A 23,883-nucleotide genomic window follows, 5' to 3' on the forward strand; every position below is an offset into this window, starting at 1 on the left:
CTTCTTAAAATCCTGGGAGTTACTGAAGGAGAAAGAGCAGCACCAGGGACTGAAATCTCACTCTATTTTCCTTGAATGTTCTCTCTTTCCCAGTGAGGAGTTGCTTATACTTCTCCTAGGCCTTATGAACATGACATATTTACATGAGAGTGATTTGAATTCTCCTCTGCCTCGTGTTTCACCGTAAAAGCAAACTCCTAATTTCTGGTTGCAGTGTCTTTGCACTGCCAAATAGTATTTTAAGGGGCAGAACTAACCAAGCTGAATCATCAGGTCACAGTTTGACTTTCTAATCTCAACTGGAGTTATAGGGACAGGGCCCTTGTAAGTCACACAATCACTCTTCTTTGTTAAGGTAACACTGGAGAGAAGTAGAAAATATGATGCTTTCAGAGTGTCTAAAAGTAAAATAGTTCAACTGCTTATGAGGAACAGCCCCAATGACTTGATGTCCTCCTGTGGGAACATTAGGACTGTTACAGGCAGTAACTGCCTCAGGTTGCCCAGAGAAGCTGTGGCTGCCCCATCCCTGGAAGTGTCCAAGGCCACTGGGGCTTGGAGCAACCTGGGATAATGGAAGGTGTCCCTGCCTGTGGGAGGGAGGTGGACTGAGATGAGCTTTAAGGTCTCTTCCAACCCAAACCATTCTGTGATTCTGTGACTACGTGCTGTGCCTCCAGGAACTTCCCTTGAAGAGGCAAAAAGGAAGAAACTGAGAAGCAAAAATGTGTTTTCATCCGCGAGGAACAAAGCAACTTTTTTGAAGGTCTGGGCCACATAACTTCACCCTTCCCTTTTGAGAAAGCCTTATTTTTTAAAGGCTTTTTTCTGATCCATTGGTTGGACATGGATGTAGCAGACATCTGGGATCGGGGCTGGCACCACAGGGCAGTCGGTGCTGCAGGGAAGTGGCGTGGGAGAGAGACAAAGCTCTGGCTTTGCTCTCCCAGCCTTCACCTTCCCGTCCCACAGGAGAAATGAAGGGCTGGTGCCTGCTCGTGGTGTGCAGTGTTCCTTTGAACTGGAGACATGTAGATAAGTCTTCAGTGTTGATTAGTGAGAGAAGTGCTCGTTGCATTAGATCAAACTGTGCCCTCATTTGTGCCCGTGAGCCCCGTGGGGCCCAACGTGGGCAGCCCGGCCCCGGAGGGTCACGCTGGTCTTTTGTGGCCTCGAGAGTGTATTGTGTGAATCTGGTGTTTACTGTCTGACTGTATTTTATTCAGGAATCAGTCAAGATGGATTTGTTTAACCAGGCCCAGTCAGGCTTTCACTACAGAGGGCCAACATCTCCGGAGCACTGCGTTGTTTGTAGCCGGCGTTGGGGCCATTTGTGGCACAGATTGTGCTTTGCTGCCTCTCTGCAAAAGAGCTCCACGAGCTGCAGAACCAGAGGGCACAGCTCCCTGTGGCTCCTTCCCTGAAAAAAGCCTCAAATTTTACACATCTCCCTGTCAATGGATGGCAATGACTTACCCTCCCTCTACCCCCATGTTTGAGTAACACCGAGTGGAAACGTGCCCTGTGCGTGCTTTGTTACCTAAAATCTGGTGATGGTTTTGCAAAACTGCATAAAATGTCAATTTAATTCAAACTAAAGGCAGATCTTCAGTGTGATGTTTGCTCATTTTAGTTCTTCCAGGTATTTAGGATCTCTGTACCACACTGGCCCAACAAAGGTCTTAAATATCAAAATTTGAATGGTAGGATTTTTTTGCTGATAAAACTCCCATAAAATTCATCCCCACCAGCAAATTTTTTGTTATGAGGGTTGGAACAGGGCTTGCAACATGTATTTTAGGGTTAAGGATTTGGCCAGAGGGCAGAGTGATTGTAGAACACAAAGCCTGCATGGTTTTCAATTAGACAAGAGGTGTAAAGCTGAACTTCATGCAGAGACCTTTGTTGCAAACACACATATTTTCTGCTCCTACGTGGATTACAAGTGTGTATTTATCCACATGGGTTATTAAATGCAACTCATTTAATGGCATTTTCCTCCCTTCCAGAGGTCCCCCACACCACATTATTTCTTAGAGGCTGTTAGTTCTCTCTTCCCATCGTAACAACCACCTCGAGCAAGCACATGTGAGGAGATCCCCACCAGCAGATCTGGCACAAGGGTCACAACTAAAGCTTCCTTAGGATTGTGTCATGGTGTTCTCTGTGTAGTGTGGGTTTGGTAGCCAAACAAAAAATCCTTGTTCTTCCTATTTGGATGTTTATTGTGGAATTTATTAGCAGAAGTTTACATAGCTCCAACCTCTTTCTGTCAGATTTTAACAGGAGTTTCCAACCTTCCCAGAGCTCTCAGCTGATGTGCAGTACAAATCCACAGAAATAATTTGCATCTCTGTGGTTTGCTGCTTTTGGCCAAACCTAAAATATCTTCGGTTAATTCCAGTCCTACTTAGAAGATAATCAGTTTTGATTCTGTTGCCAGCATTGCTTTGGGGTGCTCCCCCTGCTCAGCTCAGTGCATCAGCTAAATGGGAGTGTAGAACATTCAGGCTTTTTTTTGCAGTAAAGCCAAAAAATACTTTATTCCTGTTGATGTAATTTTGCAGTGATTGAATGTACTCTTTTTCTCATAAATGCTTCCTAATTTTGTGTCTAACCCTGTTGCATTTCGAAGGATCCCTTGGATAGCTGCAATCAGTTAAAAATCTGACAAGCTCCAACCCTTTTCATCCACTCCAAACCCTGAGTGCTTTTTCCAGAGGTTAAAATTTACTAAAATTAAAGTGAAGGAGGAAGATATGCTGGAAGCAGCAGTTCTCCATAAGGGCTAAATACCTGCAGAGCTTGGATTTTATTTGGTGAACAGAGTGATCACAAGATGAAGAATCGTTTCCATTGCAGAGCTGTGGGACGACTGGCTTAACTTTTTGAAAGGCTTTTCTTCTTGGGGGTTCAAATGGGAAAATTTGGGCTGGGTGAGGAAAAAATTAACAAAAAATCAATCTTAATTTTGGGGAGGAGGCAAAAGGAGTGGGACAGCAGTCGTTCTTTAAGACCAGCTCTTGCTCAGCCTGTGTCTCCATCCCTCTCCCCACAGCCCCCTGCTCGCCGTCTGCTTCGCTGCCTCCTGCGGAGTCCCAGGAATTGCCCTGCTGACTCTGGGAGTGAACCCTCTCACCGGGGCCCTGGGAGCCTTCAACATCTTCCTCTACACGTGCTGTTACACCCCCATGAAGAGGATGAGCATTGCCAACACGTGGGTGGGAGCTGTGGTCGGGGCCATTCCCCCCGTCATGGGCTGGACCGCGGCTACCGGGAGTCTGGATGCTGGTGAGTAGGAATGCCTTCCATCAGGGGGAGGGGTTGTAAGGGTGACTAAAAAAACCTACTCAAAAGGCAGTAAACTTTGTTCTTTATGCTTGTTCACCTGACCAGGCCAGGTTGGACAGGGCTTGGAGCAGCCTGGACTAGTGGAAGGTGTCCCTGCCCATGGCAGGGGCTGGAATGTGATGAGCTTTATGGTCCATCAACCCAAACCATTCCATGATCCTGTGGTAGTGCTCCAGAAGCAGATAAATTCTGGTAACATTCTCCTTATGAGGGCTGATAAAGCAGCATGTCCTATTGGATGTGTGTTTAGACCATCTTAAAAATATCTAGAAGGAAAGTAGCATCTTATGTGTTCACATGGAAGAAAATGTTACATAATTTCAGGATTAAAACCCTATCCAGTAAGATCCAACTTACAAGGAACTTTCAGCTGGAAAATTCCCAGATGTGTTTATTACTGTCTTTCTACAAGCCAGAAAATGTCCTGGGAAGATTAATTTATTGGTGTATTTCTTAATTGCCCGTTGCTAAACTCTAAGTTATAAATGTTCCTTCCCTCCTCCTTGAAAAGCAAACGAAGATTTCTATTTTAGTAACTGTGAACCATTTTTACATCCCTTGTAAAACACTGATCTCTTCAGCAGCTCAACTCTGACACAATCAGGGCTTGTTTTTCCTGCCAGCTAGAAACTTAAGAATCAAAGTGGCTCCACAAACTTTTAGTCTGAAGAAACTAATGAAGTACAATTAATAGGTCTGTTAAGAATTGCTTTAGCACACACTCGTCCCACACTGGGGCATATTTAAGGCTTGAATAATACTTTCAACAGCAAGGCTTTTAACCAGAAATTATCAGAATTTCTGTAAAATCTGTTCTTTAGGCACTTCCTAATAAAAGTCAGTCTGAGTTGGCTTTGTGTCCACATGTTCCCATACAGATCTAACCCAGATCTAGGATGAAAGATGGTGTGGGGCTTTTTTCCAACACGTGTGCTACTTCTACTTTGGTTGGACTTGATGATCTTAAAGATCTTTTCCAACTGTAACTATTCTGTCTTTCTATAGAATTAATTGAAAACACAAAACATATAATTTTAAGACCTTTATCATTCTGGCTGCAGATGTTTAGACCTTGGATCTAACGCTGTTTAGGGCTTTCTGTGTTGGTTTTGGCACCACCCTGCAGAGTTGATGTCCAAGGATGACTTTCACGTGCCTGTGCTTCACCTGCAAAGTCCAGGCTGGAGGAGCTGGAGTGCAGAGCTGCATCTCACCAAAAGCTCTTGCTGTAGAGGTTGCAGTGAAAACCCAGCACATTAAACTGGCCCTGATTGTCATTATCTTTAATTTGTCACGTTCCAACTCACTCTTTGAGACCTGTTTCACAGAGAGCTAAACTGTCCCTGTAGGGCAGCAGGGAGCACCACTGGTGTCCCAGGTGAGCTCTGCCTCTCTAATTTACAACTAAATGTGGTTATCTGTCCCTGTGCCAGCTCTGCTGTGGAGGGGTTGCTCTCTGGCAGTGATTCCATCAGTGGAAGATGATCACTTTAAACCACCCAAGCAGACTTTTCCAGAACATGATAATCTGTGTTGGTGTGTAGCCAGTGTGTTCTGGGTACCTAAAACTTCCTGCAGTCACCTCCCAGTCTGTGTCAGGGAGGCCAGGCAGGTTGTTTGATAGAGAAAGAAATGTTATTGAGGTGATACTGGTCTTTGTAATGAACTACATCTGGGCAGAGTCCAAAAAACAGGGACTGGAATGTAATATTTTAGTGCATTTCAGTATTGAAAGAAATGGAAAAAGTACCCCAACCCCAAACAAAAAAAAAAAAAAACAACACAAACACCTCTAAGGAGAAAAGAGGTAAATGTAAGAAAAGGATGGCAATGTAGATTATGATTTTCAGTGTTAAACATTCTATTCCTGTGCCTGGCAGCATCAAATCCATGCAGAGTACAGGGGTGCATCCATGTGCATCCATACACAACGTGCAGACCTGAGTCCCTTCCCCAACCAGCCTGCCCACAGTTGCTGAACTCATTAATAATGTGTAATTAGTGTGGAGACTTAACCTAGTTTTAGGTAGAGGTGTGAAAATGCATTTGCACCTCGTTTAAAAAAGAAAAAAAAAAAAAAGATCATTTCACTGGATAACAAAGAGGAATGTGAAGGAAGGGAGGCAGGAAACTAATGAGAAGGAAGGTTCTCACCACTTAACTGGTGGTTTTTTGAGTTTACATTTTCCTGTGGATTTTCTCTCCTTGTAATCTTCTCACAGCAGCCACATTGTTGTACATGCTGCTGGTTGTAGCGAAAACAATGTTTAAGTGTAGCCCTTTCATTACCCTCAGAGGGGGGAGCCAAGTGTGGCAGGGTTGTGTGGTGCCCTTGGACAGCTGTGCCTGCTCCCTCCAGGAGCTCCACAACGTGGTGCTGCTGCGAGATCCTCGTGTCCTTTGACAGAGCTAACAGAGGGAACAACGGAGTATCTCAGACTGGAACAGCCCTGTTTTAATTTGTCCTCATTTTGTTTATAATTTTCTCGTTTCAAAGATTAATACCTTGGCAGTTTCTTGCACGAGAAACAAATATCATGGATGAAAATGTGGGACCCTCATATTTGCAGTGGTGCAAATGCTGTAATGTAGAGAATCATCATGCAATCATAGAATGGTTTGGGTTGGAAGGGACCTTAAAGATCATCCAGTTACAACCCCCTGCCATGGGCAGGGACACCATCCACTCTCCCAGGTTGCTCCAAGCCCCGTCCTACCTGGCCTTGGACGCTTCCAGGGATCCAGGGACAGCCACAGCTTCTCTGGGCAACCTGTGCCAGGGCCTCCCCACCCTCTGAGTCATCTCTTACACTATAATCTTTGGCAGATCTCATGATGATTCCCAAGAATTCTTGCTTCTACTTCTGCCCCTGATAGGGAACTTTAATTATATGCTCTTAAGCCTGATGGAACATCTCACCCCCAACCCTGGATTTTGTGCCAAAGTGACTTAGGGAAAACCTCCCATTTCAAACGCGAAAGATAAGGTTATCTCTGGGAAGATGTGGAATTCTTTCTTGTGGTTTTGGGGGGGGGTGTGTGTTTTTTTTTAATGGCAGCTGTTTGAGACTGATGAAAGATCAGGAATGTTAACATTTCCTCGCTGGGGGAGTGAGTGCAGGTGAGACGGTCAGAGGTGCGTGATAAATGTAATTTATCACATGGATATCACTGCCAGGGATCTGGGGTATTTATGCACAGCTTAACTGCCAGCCTGTGATTTGCAGTAACACGTTTGCTTCCTTAAAAGCAGATTTCACTGCTCCTTAGTGGCCCTATTTGTTTCTGAAAAGATTTGTTTTTCTAGTAAATCGAGAAACCCTCAAATTATTTTACAAGGGAAAGACTAGCAGGAAAATAATGAAATTCACTTAAAGCTTTAAGTGATAGCATAGAGAGAGGAAGAGAGGTAAAACTTGGCAGTGTGTCCTGTGCTGGATCCTCCTCCTGATGGGATCCACACTCAGGAGAGCTCCTGGATGTGCCACAATGCTGCTGAGCCTGTGCACAGGGATCACAGGAAGGAACAGAGCTGTTAATTTTGCTGTTCAAGAGGCACAACATGTACATGCTTTAAATTACTTCTTGTGTTGCTGGTCTTCCTCCCCAGACTAATGCTGCAGCTTCCTTGTTAGAGATGTTTGTTGTCCATTTAAACTTGTTATTTCTAGTTATCAGGAAAAGTGAATCTGGGGTAAATGTCTCCAAGTCCCACCACCCATATTTTGCCTTATACATTTTCACAGAATCATAGAACAGTTTGGGTTTGAAGGGACTTAAAAGATTATCTCATTCCACACCCTGCCATGGGCAGGGACACCTTCCACCAGCCCAGGTTGCTCCAAGCCCCATCCAACCTGGCCTTAGACACTTCCAGGGATCCAGGGGCAGCCACAGCTTCTCTGGGCAACCTGTGCCAGGGCCTCCCCACCCTCCCAGGGAAAAACCTCTTTTGTATATCTAATCTAAATTCCCCTCTCTCAGTTTGAACCCATTACTCCTTGTCCTGTCATTCCAGTTCCTGATGATCAGTCCCTCTCCAGCTTTTTTGTGGCCCCTGCAGATTCTGAAATGTGCTGTGAGGTCTCCACATAAACTGTCTTCTCCAGGCTGAACATCCCTAACTCTCCCAGCCTGTCTCCATAGGGGAGGTGCTCCAGCCCCCTTAACGACTTTGTGGCCTTCTCTGGACTTGCTCCAACAGTCCCATTTTATGTTGGGAGCACCACAACGTTTGCAGTTCTTCCACCAGCTGAAGGTGGATCCCGGCCGGATCACTGGCGAGCGGGGTCGGTGCCGGGAGTGGAGCAATGCGGTGCCACGGAGTTCATCCAAACCACCCAGCGAGATGGGAGTGACAAGCAGGGCTCCTCAGCCTAATGTGCTTATCAGTTAAGGGGATTTATTCAGAGTAGGTGGCGGTGGCAGAGCAGATAAGGGCCCTGGGAGCTCGGCAGACACTGCAGAGCCGTGGTGGCCCAGGAGCCGTAGGTATTACTGCACCAAAGAATGTTTATCTCAAGAGACTGTTTAGTTTATCTCAGATGCTCCACTTCTGGTCTCGCTTTCCTGAAAGACATCTTGTACTGATTTTCATTCGTTTTCAGAAATTTAAATAATTCCTCAGGCTATGGAATTTATAGACTCAGTATCAATTGTAATCATGTGGAGGCTGATTTTTAAATTGCCTTTACTTTGTAATTCAAATTGTGTTGTATGGTAGACATTAATTATGTCAGCCAACATCTATTTACAGAAGGGGATTTAAAAACGGGCAGTTCTTATCAGCTAGTGACATTTGGCAGATGGATGGTTTCAGTAACAAAAAAAAGAGAAGAGGGGAAAGGGGGGGCTGTACCCAACCTGTCAATGGCTGGAGTCTCTCATACCTTCCCTGGTGGAGCACTTGTCTGCCAGGAGGAGGGAGAGCAAAACAACAGCTTAATTGCATGCAAAGTAAGCTTTGAGATCTTTGTGTCCCTTCTAGTTAAACACTTGGAGCTTTCAAAGCCCCTTGATGTGGGAGCAGGTCTGGGAGCGGGGCAGCTCCAGCATCCTGCCGCCAGAGCAGAGGAGGCTCCGGCTATAAACTCCCTCTAGTAAACTCAGCTTTTCAGGGTTTCACTTCTCAGATGAAAGACAGCAGAATTTGTGGTCTGTTCCAGAGGAAACAGAGATATTCATGTCACTGACATATGAGAATTGGAGCTGGGGGCCCAGGAGTGTGCTTTGTGGGGGTAAAAACTGTAAAAAATGAGGCAGAGGGACAATACTAGTGAGCAGCTGGTCTGAATTTAGGACAAAAGCCAGTGGGCTATTTTTTTCCCCCTTTCCATCTTCACCAGAGACAAAAGAAGTGGCAGTTCCGTCGCTGGGGCACCTGGGGACCGACCTCAGGAGTTCACAGGCAACGTGCCCTTACCCCGTTCCCTACGCTGTGGCTGATGGGGCACGGGGAGGAGCTGGGCTGTGTGACAGCCCCTGAGCCCCGGGGGTGTGACACAGCACCCAGAGGGAAATCAGGACAGGGGGGGCTGCAGCAGGGAGTCCCACCCTCAGGCTCGTGGGAGCCCTGGTGGAGCCTGGAGGAGGTGGCTGACGAGGAGCCCCCTGTGTGGCTCTGCAGGTTTGGAGTCCTCAGCCGAGTCTGGTCCTTTGACAAATAATTCCTAAATGTATTTTTGCACAAGACTATTTTCATCTTACCCACCAGGCTCTTTTTTTATGGCATCTGTTGCTGGGGTGAGCTGAGGTACAGTGCTGTTGCTTTTCTCAGCCTTGCCTGTGTAATGAAAGGTGTTTCCCTGCGAGGCTTTTGGCTGCAATAACCTGCTGTGTGTCACACAAGGAGCGTGAATGCCCATGTATATCCACGTGCACACAGCTTTTCTCTGCCTGCCGAGCGTACCTGAGGACATCTGGCTCCCTCCTGTTAAAGGCAGTGGCCAGGAACACTCCCTCGAGGTGTAAAACCCCACAGCCAACTTCATTTCCTATTCCTGGTGGACACTGAGGATCATCCCTTTGTTTTGCAGACAAGCCAAACACACGGCCAACATCCCCTTCCCTTTCTGTGCTGCCACAGAGGAGTCTATCACAGCCTGAGACGCTCCTGTTCCACAGGCCTTTTGTGCCATCCTTCAAAAGGAACAGCTATTGAAACCCATGACCATGAAGCTTTTGAGTTTTCCAGTGTTTTCCCCCTCGCCCTCCGTTTCCATGACCGTGTAACCTTGAAGGGGCACAATGTGGGCCGGGCTGCTCATCCCGTGCTGACATTGGGACCATTGTCCCAGCCCAGGGACCTTGTGTGGGGCTTTAGAAGTGATACTTTGCCTTTTTCCCTCTCAAGGCTGCTTCACCACTCCCACGGCGTCCAACACAAGCCAGAGCATCTGCTTTTGTTTCCCAGTGGAAGCAGAAGTGCCGGTTGTTGTCTTACTGTAGTGCTAATGAGGGCAAAGCAGAGGGGAATTGCATCAGTTTGGTTAAGGTTAGTGACTGGATAATTCCCAAAGGTCTTTGTGTTTGAGAAGGCTTCGTAATCACAAATTAGGATGTAAATTTTGAGGAGCTAATCCTTTTCCTACTTCTAAAGACAGTGGGCAGAATTAAATAGCTGGTAACATTTTTCCTCAGGAGTGATTGTATCTTGACCACTTGTAACTGGAGGCCAGTTGATTTAACCCAGCAGTCATTTTCCATCACCAGAGAAAACTGAAGCACAGGCAGCAATGATTGCACCTTCCAGCTCTCCTTCACAAACAGAAGGTGCCACCAAGAGCTGAACAAACCAGTCCCTGTGGATCAGGACACTACAGTGTGTTCTGGCCATGACTCTCCAAACCACTCAATCTTTGTACCAGCTCCCCCAAACAAACCTTTACCGTTACACTGAACCTGCAGTGGGTAACAAGGCTTTGACAAGACTCCAAAATCTTTCTTTACCCCCATAGCTGCTGCATAGTTAGAAATCTCCAGAGAGGACTGCTGTGTTAGACTTGTGAACAAGCACAAAAGAAAAGGCAGCAAATAAAAGTTTGGGGGATGCATCCAGTACATCTCCTGTGAGTGTAACATCCTGTAAAGCTCATGCAGGACTGCAGTGAGGGGTTTGGGGCTGGTTGTGTTAAATTTCCTGCAGAAAAGGTAAAAAATGCAGCCTGAGACAGCACGGGTGCTTGAGAGCAGGTGGATACAGCTGGGCCAAGTCAAGTCTCTGAGCTCTAATCTACCTTGTCTGGATTAAAGAGGAGTAATTTGTTCAACATCTTCTGAGGGAGGAGAGCCAGTTGTGCGCTATCAAGTAAAACGGTGTGTGGTTGTTTCCTGCCTACGATCCATTAAGAGGCTGAGCTTACACTGCCAAAGCCTTCCCCTCCTGACAGCAGCCAAACTCGGACCCGTTTCCTAGAGACAAAGGGCCGGTGCTTCCCTCTCATAAGTCAGAGCTACCGAGGTCTGGAAATAATTTTAGAATTCCTTCACATTATTCGAGGCTGAAGAATTACTAAAATTGTGCTTTAAGCAAAACAGCATTCTTAGGTTGCCAAGGCAGTAAACACCAGCTTTGGGAAATGCAGTAAGATTTCAACATCTGTTTTGGAGCTGATATTTAACTATTCCATGTTTATTTTAATGCCTGGTTGGCCACTTCCCAGCCGTACATATGCAGCACCAAAGCAAGAAGACAGAAGGAGCGAGTCTGTTCTTGAACTGGTGCTACAGGTTAGCTCCTCCTTCCTCATTTTTTTTGTTTTATTGATTAATTAGGTAGGTGTTTGTCCTGAATGGAGCTTGGACGTGATATGAGAGGTTTACAGAACACTGTGCAGAAGGAAGGTGTGTTGTCTACAGAACAATGAGAAGGACAAGACGAGAGCACAAGTTGTTCCTCTGTTTTCAGGAGCACAGTGTTGATAGAGCAGTCCCTGTAGATAACCTTGGACATGTTTGCCTTGACTTGTGTGGACAGGCCCACGTTCACCTGCCTGCCCAGGCTGGTCAGATTCCAGCTGGCCCCACTCCAGGGGCTGGAGCTCCCACCAACACACGCTGTGCTCCAGCCTGTGCCCACCTGTAGCTCAAGTCCTTCTCTGCCCTTCTGGAGCTTGTCTTCACACATTCTTTGGAGAGCTTCAACTGGACCATCCCCAGCTGTTGTGCCTCATTTAAGGCAGACAGCTGAAAGAGTTCCTGTGTGAGTGGAGCCATCACTGCCCCGTGTGCCAACTGAGCAAGGTACAAAGCTCTTTGATGATGAAAGGTGTTGCCAGCATGAAAGAGGCACATTTCAAATCATTGCTAAAGAGAGTGGCATCCTCATCACGAGACAGTCAAGCAGGATCCAAACATTGTTCCTGCCCTTTAGTGGATGAGAAAGTAGCTTTGCAGGCCTCAGGTTACTCTGTTTGCTCAGGACAAGTTCTGTTGGCACTGATGGCTCAGCAGCTGCCCGTGCCCACTCTTTCCTGAGTAGATGTATGGACTTGAACAAACTCTGTATCCTTTACAGGGACAGTCTGGGGGACTGGCAGTAGGGTCTGGATCTTTTCATCCCGGTGTCACTGATGTTGGTGTGAGACCAGGATGGGCAGGACAAGGAGCTGTTGGTACCTGACTGCTCTGCTCTCCTCCCCAGGTGTTGACCAGTGGTCAGAGTTCATGGCCTGCAAGGATTGACACCCTAAAACCCATCAGTCTCCTGCTCTTAGATGCTCTTCCCACCCAAGGCCTTAGTCTGGCCTAGGCTAAGGCCTGGGCTCAGGCACTGACAATGCCCCCTCACCTGAGATTTGGACCATCCAGCAAATGAGATCATCATGAATTTCTCTGAAAGGAATAAACCATGAAATTTTAATCAAAATTTAGGGGTAACACATGTCCTTCTTGACACCATGAAGAGCAGAATTCAGAGGGGGATGCTTCTTGCTCTTGTAATTCTGAAAATTAGGCTGTCAGCTGCTGTGCTTTGCAAACCCAGAGTCATAACAGTTGCTTTTGGAATTCTCATCTCACAATTATTTCCAAGCCTTTCCCAAATTTATTGAGCCTTAAAACATCTTGCCAAGCAGTTTCCAAATGACTCTGGAATTTAATGTCTTGTTTGTTTTAGGGAAAGTGCAATTTATGAAGTTTCAGTATTTCGCTAGATAAAAATATATTTACAGAAAGAAAGAACCATTTTCTACCTCCTTCTACACCAGTTGACATTTTGGCATTATCTTAGATATTAAAATAAAATAAAAATCTCAGCTTGTTCTTGTTTATTAAAAAGAAGGTCTATTACTATTTAAATACTTCAAAAAAGAATTTAAGAAAGGAAATAATAGCTTAACCTTAAAATTCATGAGGAACAGTAAAACCTGTTATTTATCTTTAGCTCTGGGGGTGCTTTAGGACCTACCTGGGTCTCTTCAATCCTGGAACTTTTGAGATGATTTAAGCCAGGGCAAAGTGATTAAAGAATTGGAACTCAACAAGAAAACATTTTAGACCTGTTTTACATGCAAGAGTGAAAAAATTCTGGAGACCTAGGTCCTGTTTGCCTTAACAGATTTCATTTATTTCCAAAATCAAACAGGACTCATCTGCCGAGTTACCAGGATTTGTAAGTGTCTGCTGCATCTGTCCCAGGTTCTCACACTTGGAAAGGTGAAGAATTGGTCATAAATGGGCTCAATTGCACCAATTAAGAATTTGGCCTAAAAGGCCAAGGAGTTTGGGATGTCCACGAGCCAAGTGCTTGTGATCCTGCAGTTCATGAACTCCTGCGGAACAGCTGAGAGACCCGAGTTCCTGTCAGTCTGCCTGTGCTCAGGGTATCCTGGGGAGGAGCCTGAGCTGATGGCTGTCCCCTGGCTGTCCCCTGGCTGTCTCCTGGCTGTCCCCTGGGTACCCATGCTGTCCCAGGGTGTCCCTGGGTACCAGTTGTCTCTGCCCAGGCAACGTCTCTGCTCCGACATCCAGCTTTGCTTTTGCAAACCCTGCACCAGCTCCACATGTTCCTGTTGGGAACGACCTTGTCTGGTGTTCCCTTAATTACAAACTCTGTGGGGAAAAGGGAGATTTGCAATTATTAAGCTGAGTTCCCAAACTATTGGGAACTACACAGAGGCCGCAGAGTAGACTCAGCTCTGTTTTGAACCAGGTTAGTCTCCAGAGCTCGTCTCACTGTAATATTGCTTAAAAACACAGCTGACTTAATTATGACATAGTTAACATTCATCTAGTAATTAATGAGCATTACAGTGCCTGCTCTGGGCTTGACAGGGTTCCTACTGTGAGCTCATTTGATGGTGGATTGTACTGTACCGTGTGCTGTGCTTTGCCAGTCATCAGTCTTACGTGACACTTAAAAATCTCTGACAACCCGACAATCTCCGCCTGGGCCGAGGAAATTACAGGATGTCCCAGCACATGGGAACTGAACAAAAAGATCGGTCAGTTCAAATCCTCATAATGGCCTATTAAATTGTTTTACTGTTCAGCTTCTCTGTAAAATATCAATTATCTCAATGGTTGTAATGTAATCAAAGTAATTAAATTCCAAAGGCTTGCATGTAAAAACCAGAGCTTTGTAAATGGGAATCCAGCCTCAAGTAGTTTAGTTGGTCTGTTTGTGTTTAAAAGTTTCTCCAGATGACTTTTTTTTTTTTTTTTCTTTTAATGGTGTGTTACAGTTAGGGAACTGTTAAAGGGGTTTGTGTGTTTGAGGTTTAGGGTGTGTTTTGAGCTTGGCTGCACACAACATTTGAACAATTGAATAAGCAAAGCCTGTGTTAGAGCCCAAACTCAGGGACGCGGCACATGCCGGATGAAAAGCCGGCTGGTCCAGAGCCGTGGGAAGCAGGGACAGCCTCAGCTCCAAGTCCTGGGCCTGGCTCCATCTGCTTAAGCGTCCTCAGCTGATGGATAATTGCAGCTCACCTCTCCCTAAGTTCTGAACAATGTCTCTGGAGCGCCTCAGATGTGGAACTTGAAAAATATTCCCCTCGTAGGTTTATCACGTTCAGGATCTCGCCTCCGGTAACGTGTTTTACAAGAGGTAGGAAAGAGCTAAAGAATGACTTATGACAGGAACATTTTCCCTGTTGTTCTTCCTGGTGTAGGGAGAGCTGCTCCTTCAGTAAGTTTTATTTTGGTTTGTTTCAGTAGAGCTTCTCCCTTCCATTTCATCAGAACTGAATCAAATCCTATTTTGTCAGGGCCAAAATTACTTTGCCTGCCACGACTTTCTGAAATGATTGGTAATTTTGGGGTGCACCATTTTCAACTGTCCTAACAATTGGTGAGTTCCAATTTATAGAAGGTGCTAAACATGCACACCTGGAAAGTTGACTTTAGTAGGATTGAATAGCTGGATTTGCAGCCTTTTGGGCCATAGTCCAGGAAATGAAGTGACCTAATAACCACCTTCCAGTACCTAAGGGGGCCTAAAAAAATATGGAGAATGACTATTTACAAAAGCCTAGAGTGACAGGAAAGGGAGGAATGGCTTCAAACTGCCAGATGGCAGGGTTGGATGGGATATTAAGAAGAAATCCTTCCCTGTGAGGGTGGTGAGGCCCTGGCACAGGTTGCCCAGAGAAGCTGTGGCTGCCCCTGGATCCCTGGAAGTGTCCAAGGTCAGCTTGGATGGGGCTTGGAGCAACCTGGGCTAGTGGAAGGTGTCCCTGCCCATGGCAGGAGGTGGGAAGGAGATGATCTTTGGGTCTTCCAACCCAAACCATTCTGGGATTCTGTGAAATCCCCTGTAATTCATGGCAGACAATGTTCTGAAAGCAGCACCCCCAAGGTATGTGTGTCCGTCTCTGTGCTTCATATAATCAACTTCCAGAGGCACAGACTCACCTCAAGGAGTATTTGTAACTCATTTTAAAAAGCAGTGAGATGGATCTTTTATACCACTACTGGATTTATAAGCCATTGGAAACTTGCATGAAATCTAATGGAGCATTCCCTCACTGGTGATAAGATAGAGGGGGGAAAAAAGGCTTTTTTGCAAACTGAGATTATTAATATTTGCAAGGCAGCACCAGTGTAAGTTGGGCTGTTTGAGACAAGAGCTAGGCATGCACAGCCCCAAGGAGCAGATGGAGAGGAGATGTGAACCATGAAGCTGTTCAGAGGACACAGTGACTTGTTCTTTGTTGGAGCCCAAGCAGCCACTGGAGAAGAAATGAGTGTCTGGGGAAGAATTGAAATATATTAACCTGTGTGCAGAGAAGTGTTGCTGTTTCTGTTTCTCTCAAATCACTAAGAAAATGCTGCACTCGTGGCTCCAGTTGAGAAGTAGTTTCCATAGAGAAAGAACTCATGGAGGCAGGGAGATGCAAAGAAAGTGTTAATGCCGGAGCAGAGGGTTTGGGAGCTAGGGAAACAAAAGGAAAATCCAGGAATGCTCATAATGTGCAACAGCCTTGGGGGATTTTTTGTGTCTTCAGACAAAATTAGTGAAGGGAGTTTAGTCTGAGGGCCTCCTGGAAGCTCTGAAATCAGCACATAAGCTGCTCCTGCCTCAGTAAGCCCTGTGCTGTGTCCCAGGGAGAGCTGTGGGAATGTGGTGCTTCCACAACTCCTTTTTAATTGGAAGAGTAGTTAATTGGTGTGAACAGAGTTACTTGATCAAACTGCTTAAAAGTTTCTGCAGTTGGTTTGAAGGAGTAAGAAGTTCTCCGTCTCCTGCCACCTCATTAGCAGCTTCTGCCAGTTCTGCTGCCCGCCCAGGTCCATGATGGAGTTTCTCCCATGCCAGGAGCAGTTCCCTCCCTCCCACAGTGGGCAGGCAGAGAGCTTAGCCGTGCTCCAGGCTCCCAGGGTGCTGGTGTGTGCCCAGGTCTCAGGAGGAGCAGCTTATCCTCCTCTTGTGGTGTCACTGAGCGGGGCTCCCTGTGTCTGTTCGAGGTGACACTGCTCTACCCACTGGCTCTTTTTTTCTCTGGATGCACAAACTCTGGAACCCAGGAGTAGAATCAAGAGGCTTCCAAGAAAACAGCCTCTTGCCCAACTTTGCTTCATTCCCACCAATTCCCTCAGGTAGAGACTGAGTTGCAGAAACAAATTAGAGGTGGTTCATTAGGAGGAAGTGACTTGCTGAAATGCTTTGCAAATTAAGTACTCCAAACCCAGACAATCCACCGTGCACAACCCTATGTGGATACCATTAAAACCAGAGGTTCCTTATCTCATGGAGCTGCCCTGAGCAGTGTCACAGCTGCCACGGGTGCCACGTGTGTGCAGTGCTGGCAGCAGACAGCCCATGGCAACCGAGTTCTGTGTGTGGCACTTCTCGCAGGGACCTTCTAACTCTTATGTCCTTCTCTCTGCCCCATCACAGGTGCTTTGCTGTTAGGAGGGATCCTTTACTCCTGGCAGTTCCCTCACTTCAACGCCCTGAGCTGGGGCCTGCGGGAGGATTACTCCAGAGGAGGATACTGTATGATGTCTGTCACCCACCCGGGGCTGTGCAGGAGGGTGGCTCTGCGACACTGCTTGGCCTTAATCGGACTGTCGGCGGTGGCTCCTGTCCTCGACATCACCACATGGACTTTCCCCATCATTTCACTCCCCATCAACCTCTACATCTCCTACCTCGGCTTTCGGTTCTACAGGGATGCAGATCGCAGCAGCTCCAGGAAGCTCTTCTTCTGCAGCCTGTGGCACCTGCCCATGCTGCTGCTGGTCATGTTCACCTGCAAGAAATCGGCCCTGGAGAAGGACGACAAAGGCGACCTGCTGGGAAAGGGGGAAAGTCATGGGAGGGCTATGGAAATTAGATTGCCTTAAATGTCGATTGTATGTTGTCCTCGTGGCACATCAGGTAGTTTATTTTAGTAATCACAGCGGGGAATCCTGTGGGAATCTGTTTGAGGAAGAATCGTTCGTGCCTAGCGACCACTTCATGCGATGATTTTCTATTTTCTTTTGCGAGGGAGTAACCAGGAGAGCTCAAAGCACTCGGGGGCCTCAGGTCCCTTCACTCATCCCGGACTAGGATTTTGCTTTGGGGTGGCCTTCTGAAGTCCCTGTGAGCCGTGGTCTCTGTCCTCATGGGTGGTGGGGTTAGTTAACAAGTCACATGCGCACACGTTCCCCCAGCACTGGCAGCCTTGGCGAAGCCATCAGGGAGCGACCCAGGAATGATTTCTCACCCTGCTCCCCAGGCACCCTTTCCTTTAATTCAAGCTTTGAGGCACACGGTGGGTTGGGTTTTTGTCTCAATCCCTACCATCCCTGCACTGGTGTCACACCAAACCCCTCACTTTTGGGGGCTTTTTTCAGTCAGTTGCTTTTCCCGAGGTTCCCCTTCACCCCAGTAGATTTTTGGCTTGCATACAACTGGCACAGTGCTAAAGGAGTGAGGAAAACTGCCTTTCAGCACACCACACACCAGCATTTAAACACCCTCCAGGTGAAAGTTCTCCTGTAGCACATCCCTTGGACACAATGAGCCATTCTGCTGTACTTCCATCACAGGGGACTTCTGGATCTCATGTGGTTTTACATCTTCAGAGTTTGAGCCCTGGGTATCAGATCTTCAGCTGGTAAAAGTCACCATTACTGTTTATGGCAGTGAGGTTGTGAAAAGTGGAGGAGGTGGGAAGCAGATCCCAGAGTCGGGTGGTTGTAAGGATTTTCCATGCTCATGTGTCTTGTGCCAGTGCATTCGGTCTCGGCGTCCTCTCATGAGCCCTGGACTGGCATCAAGAGTTTGAGCTCTGTTTAATGTCACACTGTGGTGGCTCAGAGAAAGGCTTCACTTTGAGGGTAATTAATAGGTAAGGAAACACATTTACAGAAAAAAGGTTGCGGATTTAGCCTAATACTGTAATGTTCACTTGCTGCTGCAGCCTGTGTCCCTCCAAAGCAATTATTGGAGATGGTCTCCCAAGGAAAGTGCATTATCTCTGATATCTGATACACTGAAGAACATTTCTGGCCACAGTGCTTGTGATCCTGCTGCAGGGCTGTGGCTCACCCTCAGCCTGCCTGGGGCTGGCTGTGACCTGCTGGGATGCTCCCAGACACAGCAGCAGCCAGGGCAGACAGAGACAGGGATAGTTTATTGTGGTAGTCAGTGCCTGTTACGACTTGATGTGTTCCCATGCCAAGATTTCTTTCCCATGTGGAAAGGGGCTGGGCAGCAGGTTGAACATCAATCCAAAGATACAGCAACACCTGAAATGGGAGACACTGTCTCGAACCTGATCCTGAGTAAAATCCTTGAGGAAACATCACAAATCTGCCACCACAGGCAGATCACACTGACACAAAACCTTCCCTGGCTGCTCTCGGGATCCAAGCCTGACTCCTGGTCTGGGTTATGCTGGTGTAAATCAGGAGTGACACGGTTTAGCCCCTGCTGTGCTGGTAGAGGTGCTCTCAGGAGCAGGGCCACCTGTTTTATGTGGCTCTTAAATAATTGGCTGCGGGGTTTGGTGGCTCTGGAGCGATTGCAGATGACAGGCTGGAGTCCCCTCTCACTGTCTGACAGGCTCTGTTGTGCTCAGGTTACTGTGGGCAGCACTTCGTGGAACTGTCTGGAAACTGTGCAACTCCTGAATTTGTTTTAAAAATGCATCCAGTCTTCTCTGCAATAAAGTACAGACTGTACAAAAAGAGATGAACACTCCAAAGCTGTTCTATAGTATTCACTTATGATTGGAACTCTGGTCCAGTTCAGTTAATTGCAAAGGTATTTGGTGGTTCTGTGGCACTTCTCACAGCAGCATGTTCTTGATCGCTGCAAGAGCTTGTGAAATACTGATTTATTGTGCAAGCAGCGACTGAAACTAAGTTGCATGTGAGTGGAAAGGGTTTGTGCGAAACCAAGGATTTTGGTCAACCTTAAGCTGACAGAGGAACCTGAAAAGAGCAAATGGCCTACAAGAAAATTCACGGATTTTGCTCCCAGAGGCAGAAAGTGGTGCTGAAGCAGGAAGGTTGTGGTTTTCTCCTAAGTCATTCCAGAGCCAGGCTTCAGATGGCCTGTGAATCCCGGGTGCTGTCCTGAGGAATTCCATTCTGATTAAAGGTCCCAAGGACATGCCTGTGGTTGAGCTTGTAAGAACAGTCATCTTCATTTCTAGGGCCAAAATGTGTAACATTCACGGGGTTTAGGGCTAGACAGGAGCTTTGTAATCATCACTGAGTGTCTGCAGAATGCAGGTCACTGAGTTGCACCAACATCTCCACACCCAGTGAGTCTGGCCTGGAGAAAAAGCATGGCTTTAGAATCAGTGGATCTGGGGTTTAAAGGTAAGAAATACTTAATAAAATAAGCTTTTTTTTCCTAGGACCTCTGCTACAAGCTGGCCATAAACAGGTGAAGCCATCTACTACCATTTTACTGCCTTTTGGGAGTGTTGCTGTTACATGTGCTTTGAAAATAAACACTTGGCCAAACTGAAGCCTTTTTTGCAAATGGATAGTGCAGCAGGTGCTCTCAGGTCTCCTTTTCAATATTGCTGTTGCCACTGTGGAAATTAAAAATCCTGAGCTGTCTGCCCTCATCCAGGGGTGTTTGTGGTCCCTGTGAGGATTAATGGCAGCCTTCCCCCCTCCAGCACTGCTGATATTGCTGCCCAAATCCTGCAGGAAAGAGGCAGGTGAGGTGCATGAGATGCCTTTCCATGATGGCTTTGCAGAGGAGATAAAGTTGGGCTTCCTGCATCTCTCTGCTGGGCCCTGCAAGCATCAGGCTTTGCATGGCTCCTTTAACCTGAAACAGCAGTTCCTGCTTAGAATTGCAATGTTTTCTTTTCCTTGTCCCATTTGGAGAACTTGAATATGGGTTGGTTGTCATCTCCTTATCCTGGTTACTCAGGATCTCCCCCTGAATTGGTCCTGCAGAATCACTGAGTGGTTTGGGTTGGAAGGGACCTTAAAGACCATCTCGTTCCAACTCCCTGCTGTGAAATACCTGATCTTTATGTGGCAGTGAAAAAACCAGCAGTGATGTACCCTGTCCCTCCTAACCCTGGGTCTACTGAGGGGTCCCATCTCGGTGCTGCTGTCACAACAGGCAGCTCTGCACCACCAGGAGCTGGAGTAGAGCTCACGTAGGAATCTGAGCCAGAGACTCAAGAGGATGAAGCTGGTTTTAGTCTGTTTGGACTTTAAACCTTTTGTGTGGTTTTGTGGATAAAACAGTAGCCCTAGGGCTCAGGGGATCTTCATTCTTTCCAGACCTCTGCAGAAGAAATGCACTCCAGCTGTGAAACAGGGATGGAGGTGCTTCACCTTGCTGGAGGAGGGAACAGCTCATGTCTTTGTCAGCCCTGGCCTGTTATTCTCTCCATCAGTGCAGGGTGAGCACTGGGTCTGGCTTTGAGGAGCACTGCAGAGAGCTGGCACTGGGTTTCCCCACATCCCTGCTTTCCCCTGACCTTCAGCAGATCTCTGAGCACAGCACTGACCCCGCGGTGAGGAGCCGAGTGACACAGCCGGGAGTTGTCCCGAGCTCTCGGGTTTGCAGGGAGCCCCCAGGTCCCTCACACAGTACCCTGACAGTGCTGGCATCCCAGTGCCCCTGACTGCTGGCATCCCAGCACAGCAGCAGTTGGTGTGGCTCTGCTCTTTGTTCCAGCATGAATGAGGAAACCCAATCCCAGCGCTCACAGCACTTTCCCTCTTGTTTCCCCCACTGAGGGTTTTTTTTTCTCGCTTCCTGTATCAGTCTCCGATATAATCTGCCCCAGCAGAGTCACACATTCACACTCTCCTGGCTCCAGCAGCGTTTCCCACTCAGCCAGGCCACAGCACTTCAAGGCTTACACAAAACACACACGTCCTTTTCAGTTCCGAACTATCCCAGGAGAGTAGGAATGGAAACAGGAGTGATACTATTAGAAATCATTATCATTACAGATAGAAAGCGTGTTGTCCTGGTTGCTCTCCAGAGCTGATTAGATATTCCCTCTTCCTTGGAAATGCAGGCTGTCTACAGGACCCTTGGCTATTAAAACAGAGATATCAGCACTGTTTTCCTCCCGAGCAGCTCTGCTGGAGGTGGTAATACTAGACAGGCTGTCCCCAGTGGCACTTCTAGTCATGGAATTTCTTAACCAGGCAAAAAGCCAGCCCAGTCAAGGGCTCATGGGAGGCAGGATGCCGCTTGTGCTGCCCGTGGGACCTTGAGTTGGTTGTTTTGCCTCTTGGAGCTGCTATTTCTTCTTGCAGTCCTGGCAAGGTCAGTGCTGCAGGGCCGGGCTTGGCCCCTGTGGGTGCATGTCCAGCACTTGGCCCTGCCCAAGACAAGTCAGACTCTGGTTCTAATGTTCATCATCTCCCTAACAGCGTGGTGTTTGGAGTCAGAGGTAACAACTGAGTGGTGAGGTCAGAAGTGTCACTGGTGAGGACACTCCTCTGTGAGATCCCTCAGACTGGGCCTTGCTGGGTGGTTCCCTCTATGTGTTTTAGTCCCCTCTGAAATAAATGTGCTACAGGTTTCTAGGGCTTTGACATGAGGTCTAGCAAGCCTTTCCAGACCCTTCTGTTCACAGAAGCACAGAATAGTCAGGGTTGGAAGGGATCTCTGGGGATCACCCAGTCCAACCCCCTGCCCAGGCAGGGTCATCTGGAGCAGGTGACACAGGAACATGTCCAGGTGGGGTTGGAATGTCTCCAGAGAGGGAGACTCCAGGCCCTTTCTTGGAAGCTGCTCCAGTGCTCTGCCACCATCTGTGGGAAGAAGTTCTTCCTCACATTGAGGTGAAGCTTTCTGTGTCTTAGTTTATGACCATTGCTCCTTGTCCTGTCACTGGGCACCACTGACAAGAGTCTGGCACCATCCCCTGACACCCACCTTGGAGATGTTTGTGTGGATTGATGAGATCCCCTCTCAGTCTTCTCCAGACTAACCAGGCTCAGCTCCTGCAGTCTCTCCTCATCAGAGAGATGCTGCAGTCCCTTAATCATCTTTGTGGCTTCCACTGGTCACGTTCTCCCTGACTCAAAGGAAAGGAGTCCTGTTGAGCAGGGCATGTGCAGGGTGTCCCAAAGCCATTTAAAGCACTGGCAGAGTAACCTGTGTTTCAAAGACCTGGCAGGAGCACCTCTCATCAGCTCCACCTCACACACTGCCTGTCACCTCTGCTTTTCTGCTTCCAGACTTTAACTGTTTGCACTGAAGATTTTCCAGCCTGGGTCGGTGCCTCAGGCTGGGATTTAGTTTCCAGTGTTTCAAAAAGGCACAGTTCAACTGTTTCACAGAGCAGGGTTGGCAGAACGAGCTGTTTTCCCACAATGTGGAGATGTTTTTCCTCCTGCTCCCAGCCAGTTCTGGCACCCCCAGGCCTTGGAGCGAGAACTGAGGGTTTGGCAGAGGGCTCAGGTTGGTGCATTCATCCGTTCTGGGAAGGTACTGGGTGTTACCCCAGTCCCTGAAAGGTCACAGCTCCCAAATTGCTGACACCTCCAAAGAGATGCCCTGAGTGTGGTGGTCCTGGACCATCCCAAGGAGCTGGTGAGGAGCTGCTGTCACAGTTCCTGTGCTTGGGGGGAGCACAAGGACTGAAAAGAGGTGCTAGAAAGGAGGGTGCCTGGCCCTCATCACTAGTGCTGGAACCATTACCCTACATCCATACCTGTTTTCCCATTTTTCCAGGAGCCTTTCTTCAGTCCTGCCCATCGAGTGAGGCAGAGTGTGGTACCCCAAGGTTTCTGTGTCTCCAAAGTGCCCCAGGGACTGGGACCAGTTCAGTGGTTATGGCTTTTCCCCTGGTTTCACTGTCCCAGGCACATCCCAAGGTCCTCTCTGCCCCCTGCTCCCCTTTCTAACACTTTCTATTTTAATACAGCCTCCCTTCGATACATTTTTTCATGGAATATGTGCTATAACATGCATTGCCTGTGCCCCTTGGAACTGCAGCTGTAACTGGACTGTCTGTTCTTCAAGAGAAACACTAACTGTGGGGAATTTCCCTGGCTGATTGGGAACAGCAGGGATCTGATCTCCCACACTGACCAACCTGTCCCTAACTGGGACCCCTGGGCACATCTTGCCCATCTTGCTCATCCAAAAAGCAAGAAGAGGGAAGAAGGGAGGAGGCATCCCTGCAGGTGGGGTGGGGAGAGACCAGACTGGTGCCAGGGGAGCACAGAGCTCCCAGCCAGGCAGGATGGGCTCCACCACTGACCCTTCTCAAGGTGCAGGATGCAGACACACACGGCACTCAAAGCTCATTTGCAAGGAAGTGTCTGGCACAGGGACCTGCCTTTTGTTTTCTGAGCAAGGGGGAAAATCAAGATTTGTGCGTCTGGGAGATGTTTGGGATTTTTTTATTACTTTTTTTTTTTTTTTTCCGGGGAGAGGAGGCACTGTATCAGATTAAACTTGAAACGAAGATGCAAACGAGGTGATTAAGGTGTTTCCGCCGTGCTTCCAGGGGAACTGCTGGACGGCATCCAGAGCGGGGAAGGGAACAGCCCGAGTTTATCAGCTGAGCTCGGAGGTTCGCAGGGACACTCGCAGTGCGGAGCCGCCAGGGGCTGGGTGAGCGACGCTCTTGACCATCCCCGCACTGAATC

At 47.7% G+C, this 23,883-nt stretch overlaps 1 protein-coding gene across 1 annotated transcript in view; it reads left to right on the forward strand.

Annotated features, from left to right (window-relative positions):
- Positions 1 to 18,989, forward strand: part of LOC113957006 (protoheme IX farnesyltransferase, mitochondrial) — a 103,898-nt gene extending 84,909 nt beyond the window's left edge. Inside the window, exons 6-7 of the mRNA XM_027664115.1 lie at positions 3,059 to 3,291; positions 16,691 to 18,989. Of these exons, the coding sequence (XP_027519916.1) occupies positions 3,059 to 3,291; positions 16,691 to 17,139 (682 nt within the window). The 3' untranslated portion in view covers positions 17,140 to 18,989. The remainder of the gene's footprint in view (positions 1 to 3,058; positions 3,292 to 16,690) is intronic.
- The last annotated feature ends 4,894 nt before the right edge of the window (positions 18,990 to 23,883 follow it).

This window comes from Corapipo altera, unplaced genomic scaffold (assembly GCF_003945725.1).
Source record: "Corapipo altera isolate COAL_440 unplaced genomic scaffold, ASM394572v1 122, whole genome shotgun sequence".
Taxonomy (NCBI): Eukaryota; Metazoa; Chordata; class Aves; order Passeriformes; family Pipridae; genus Corapipo; species Corapipo altera.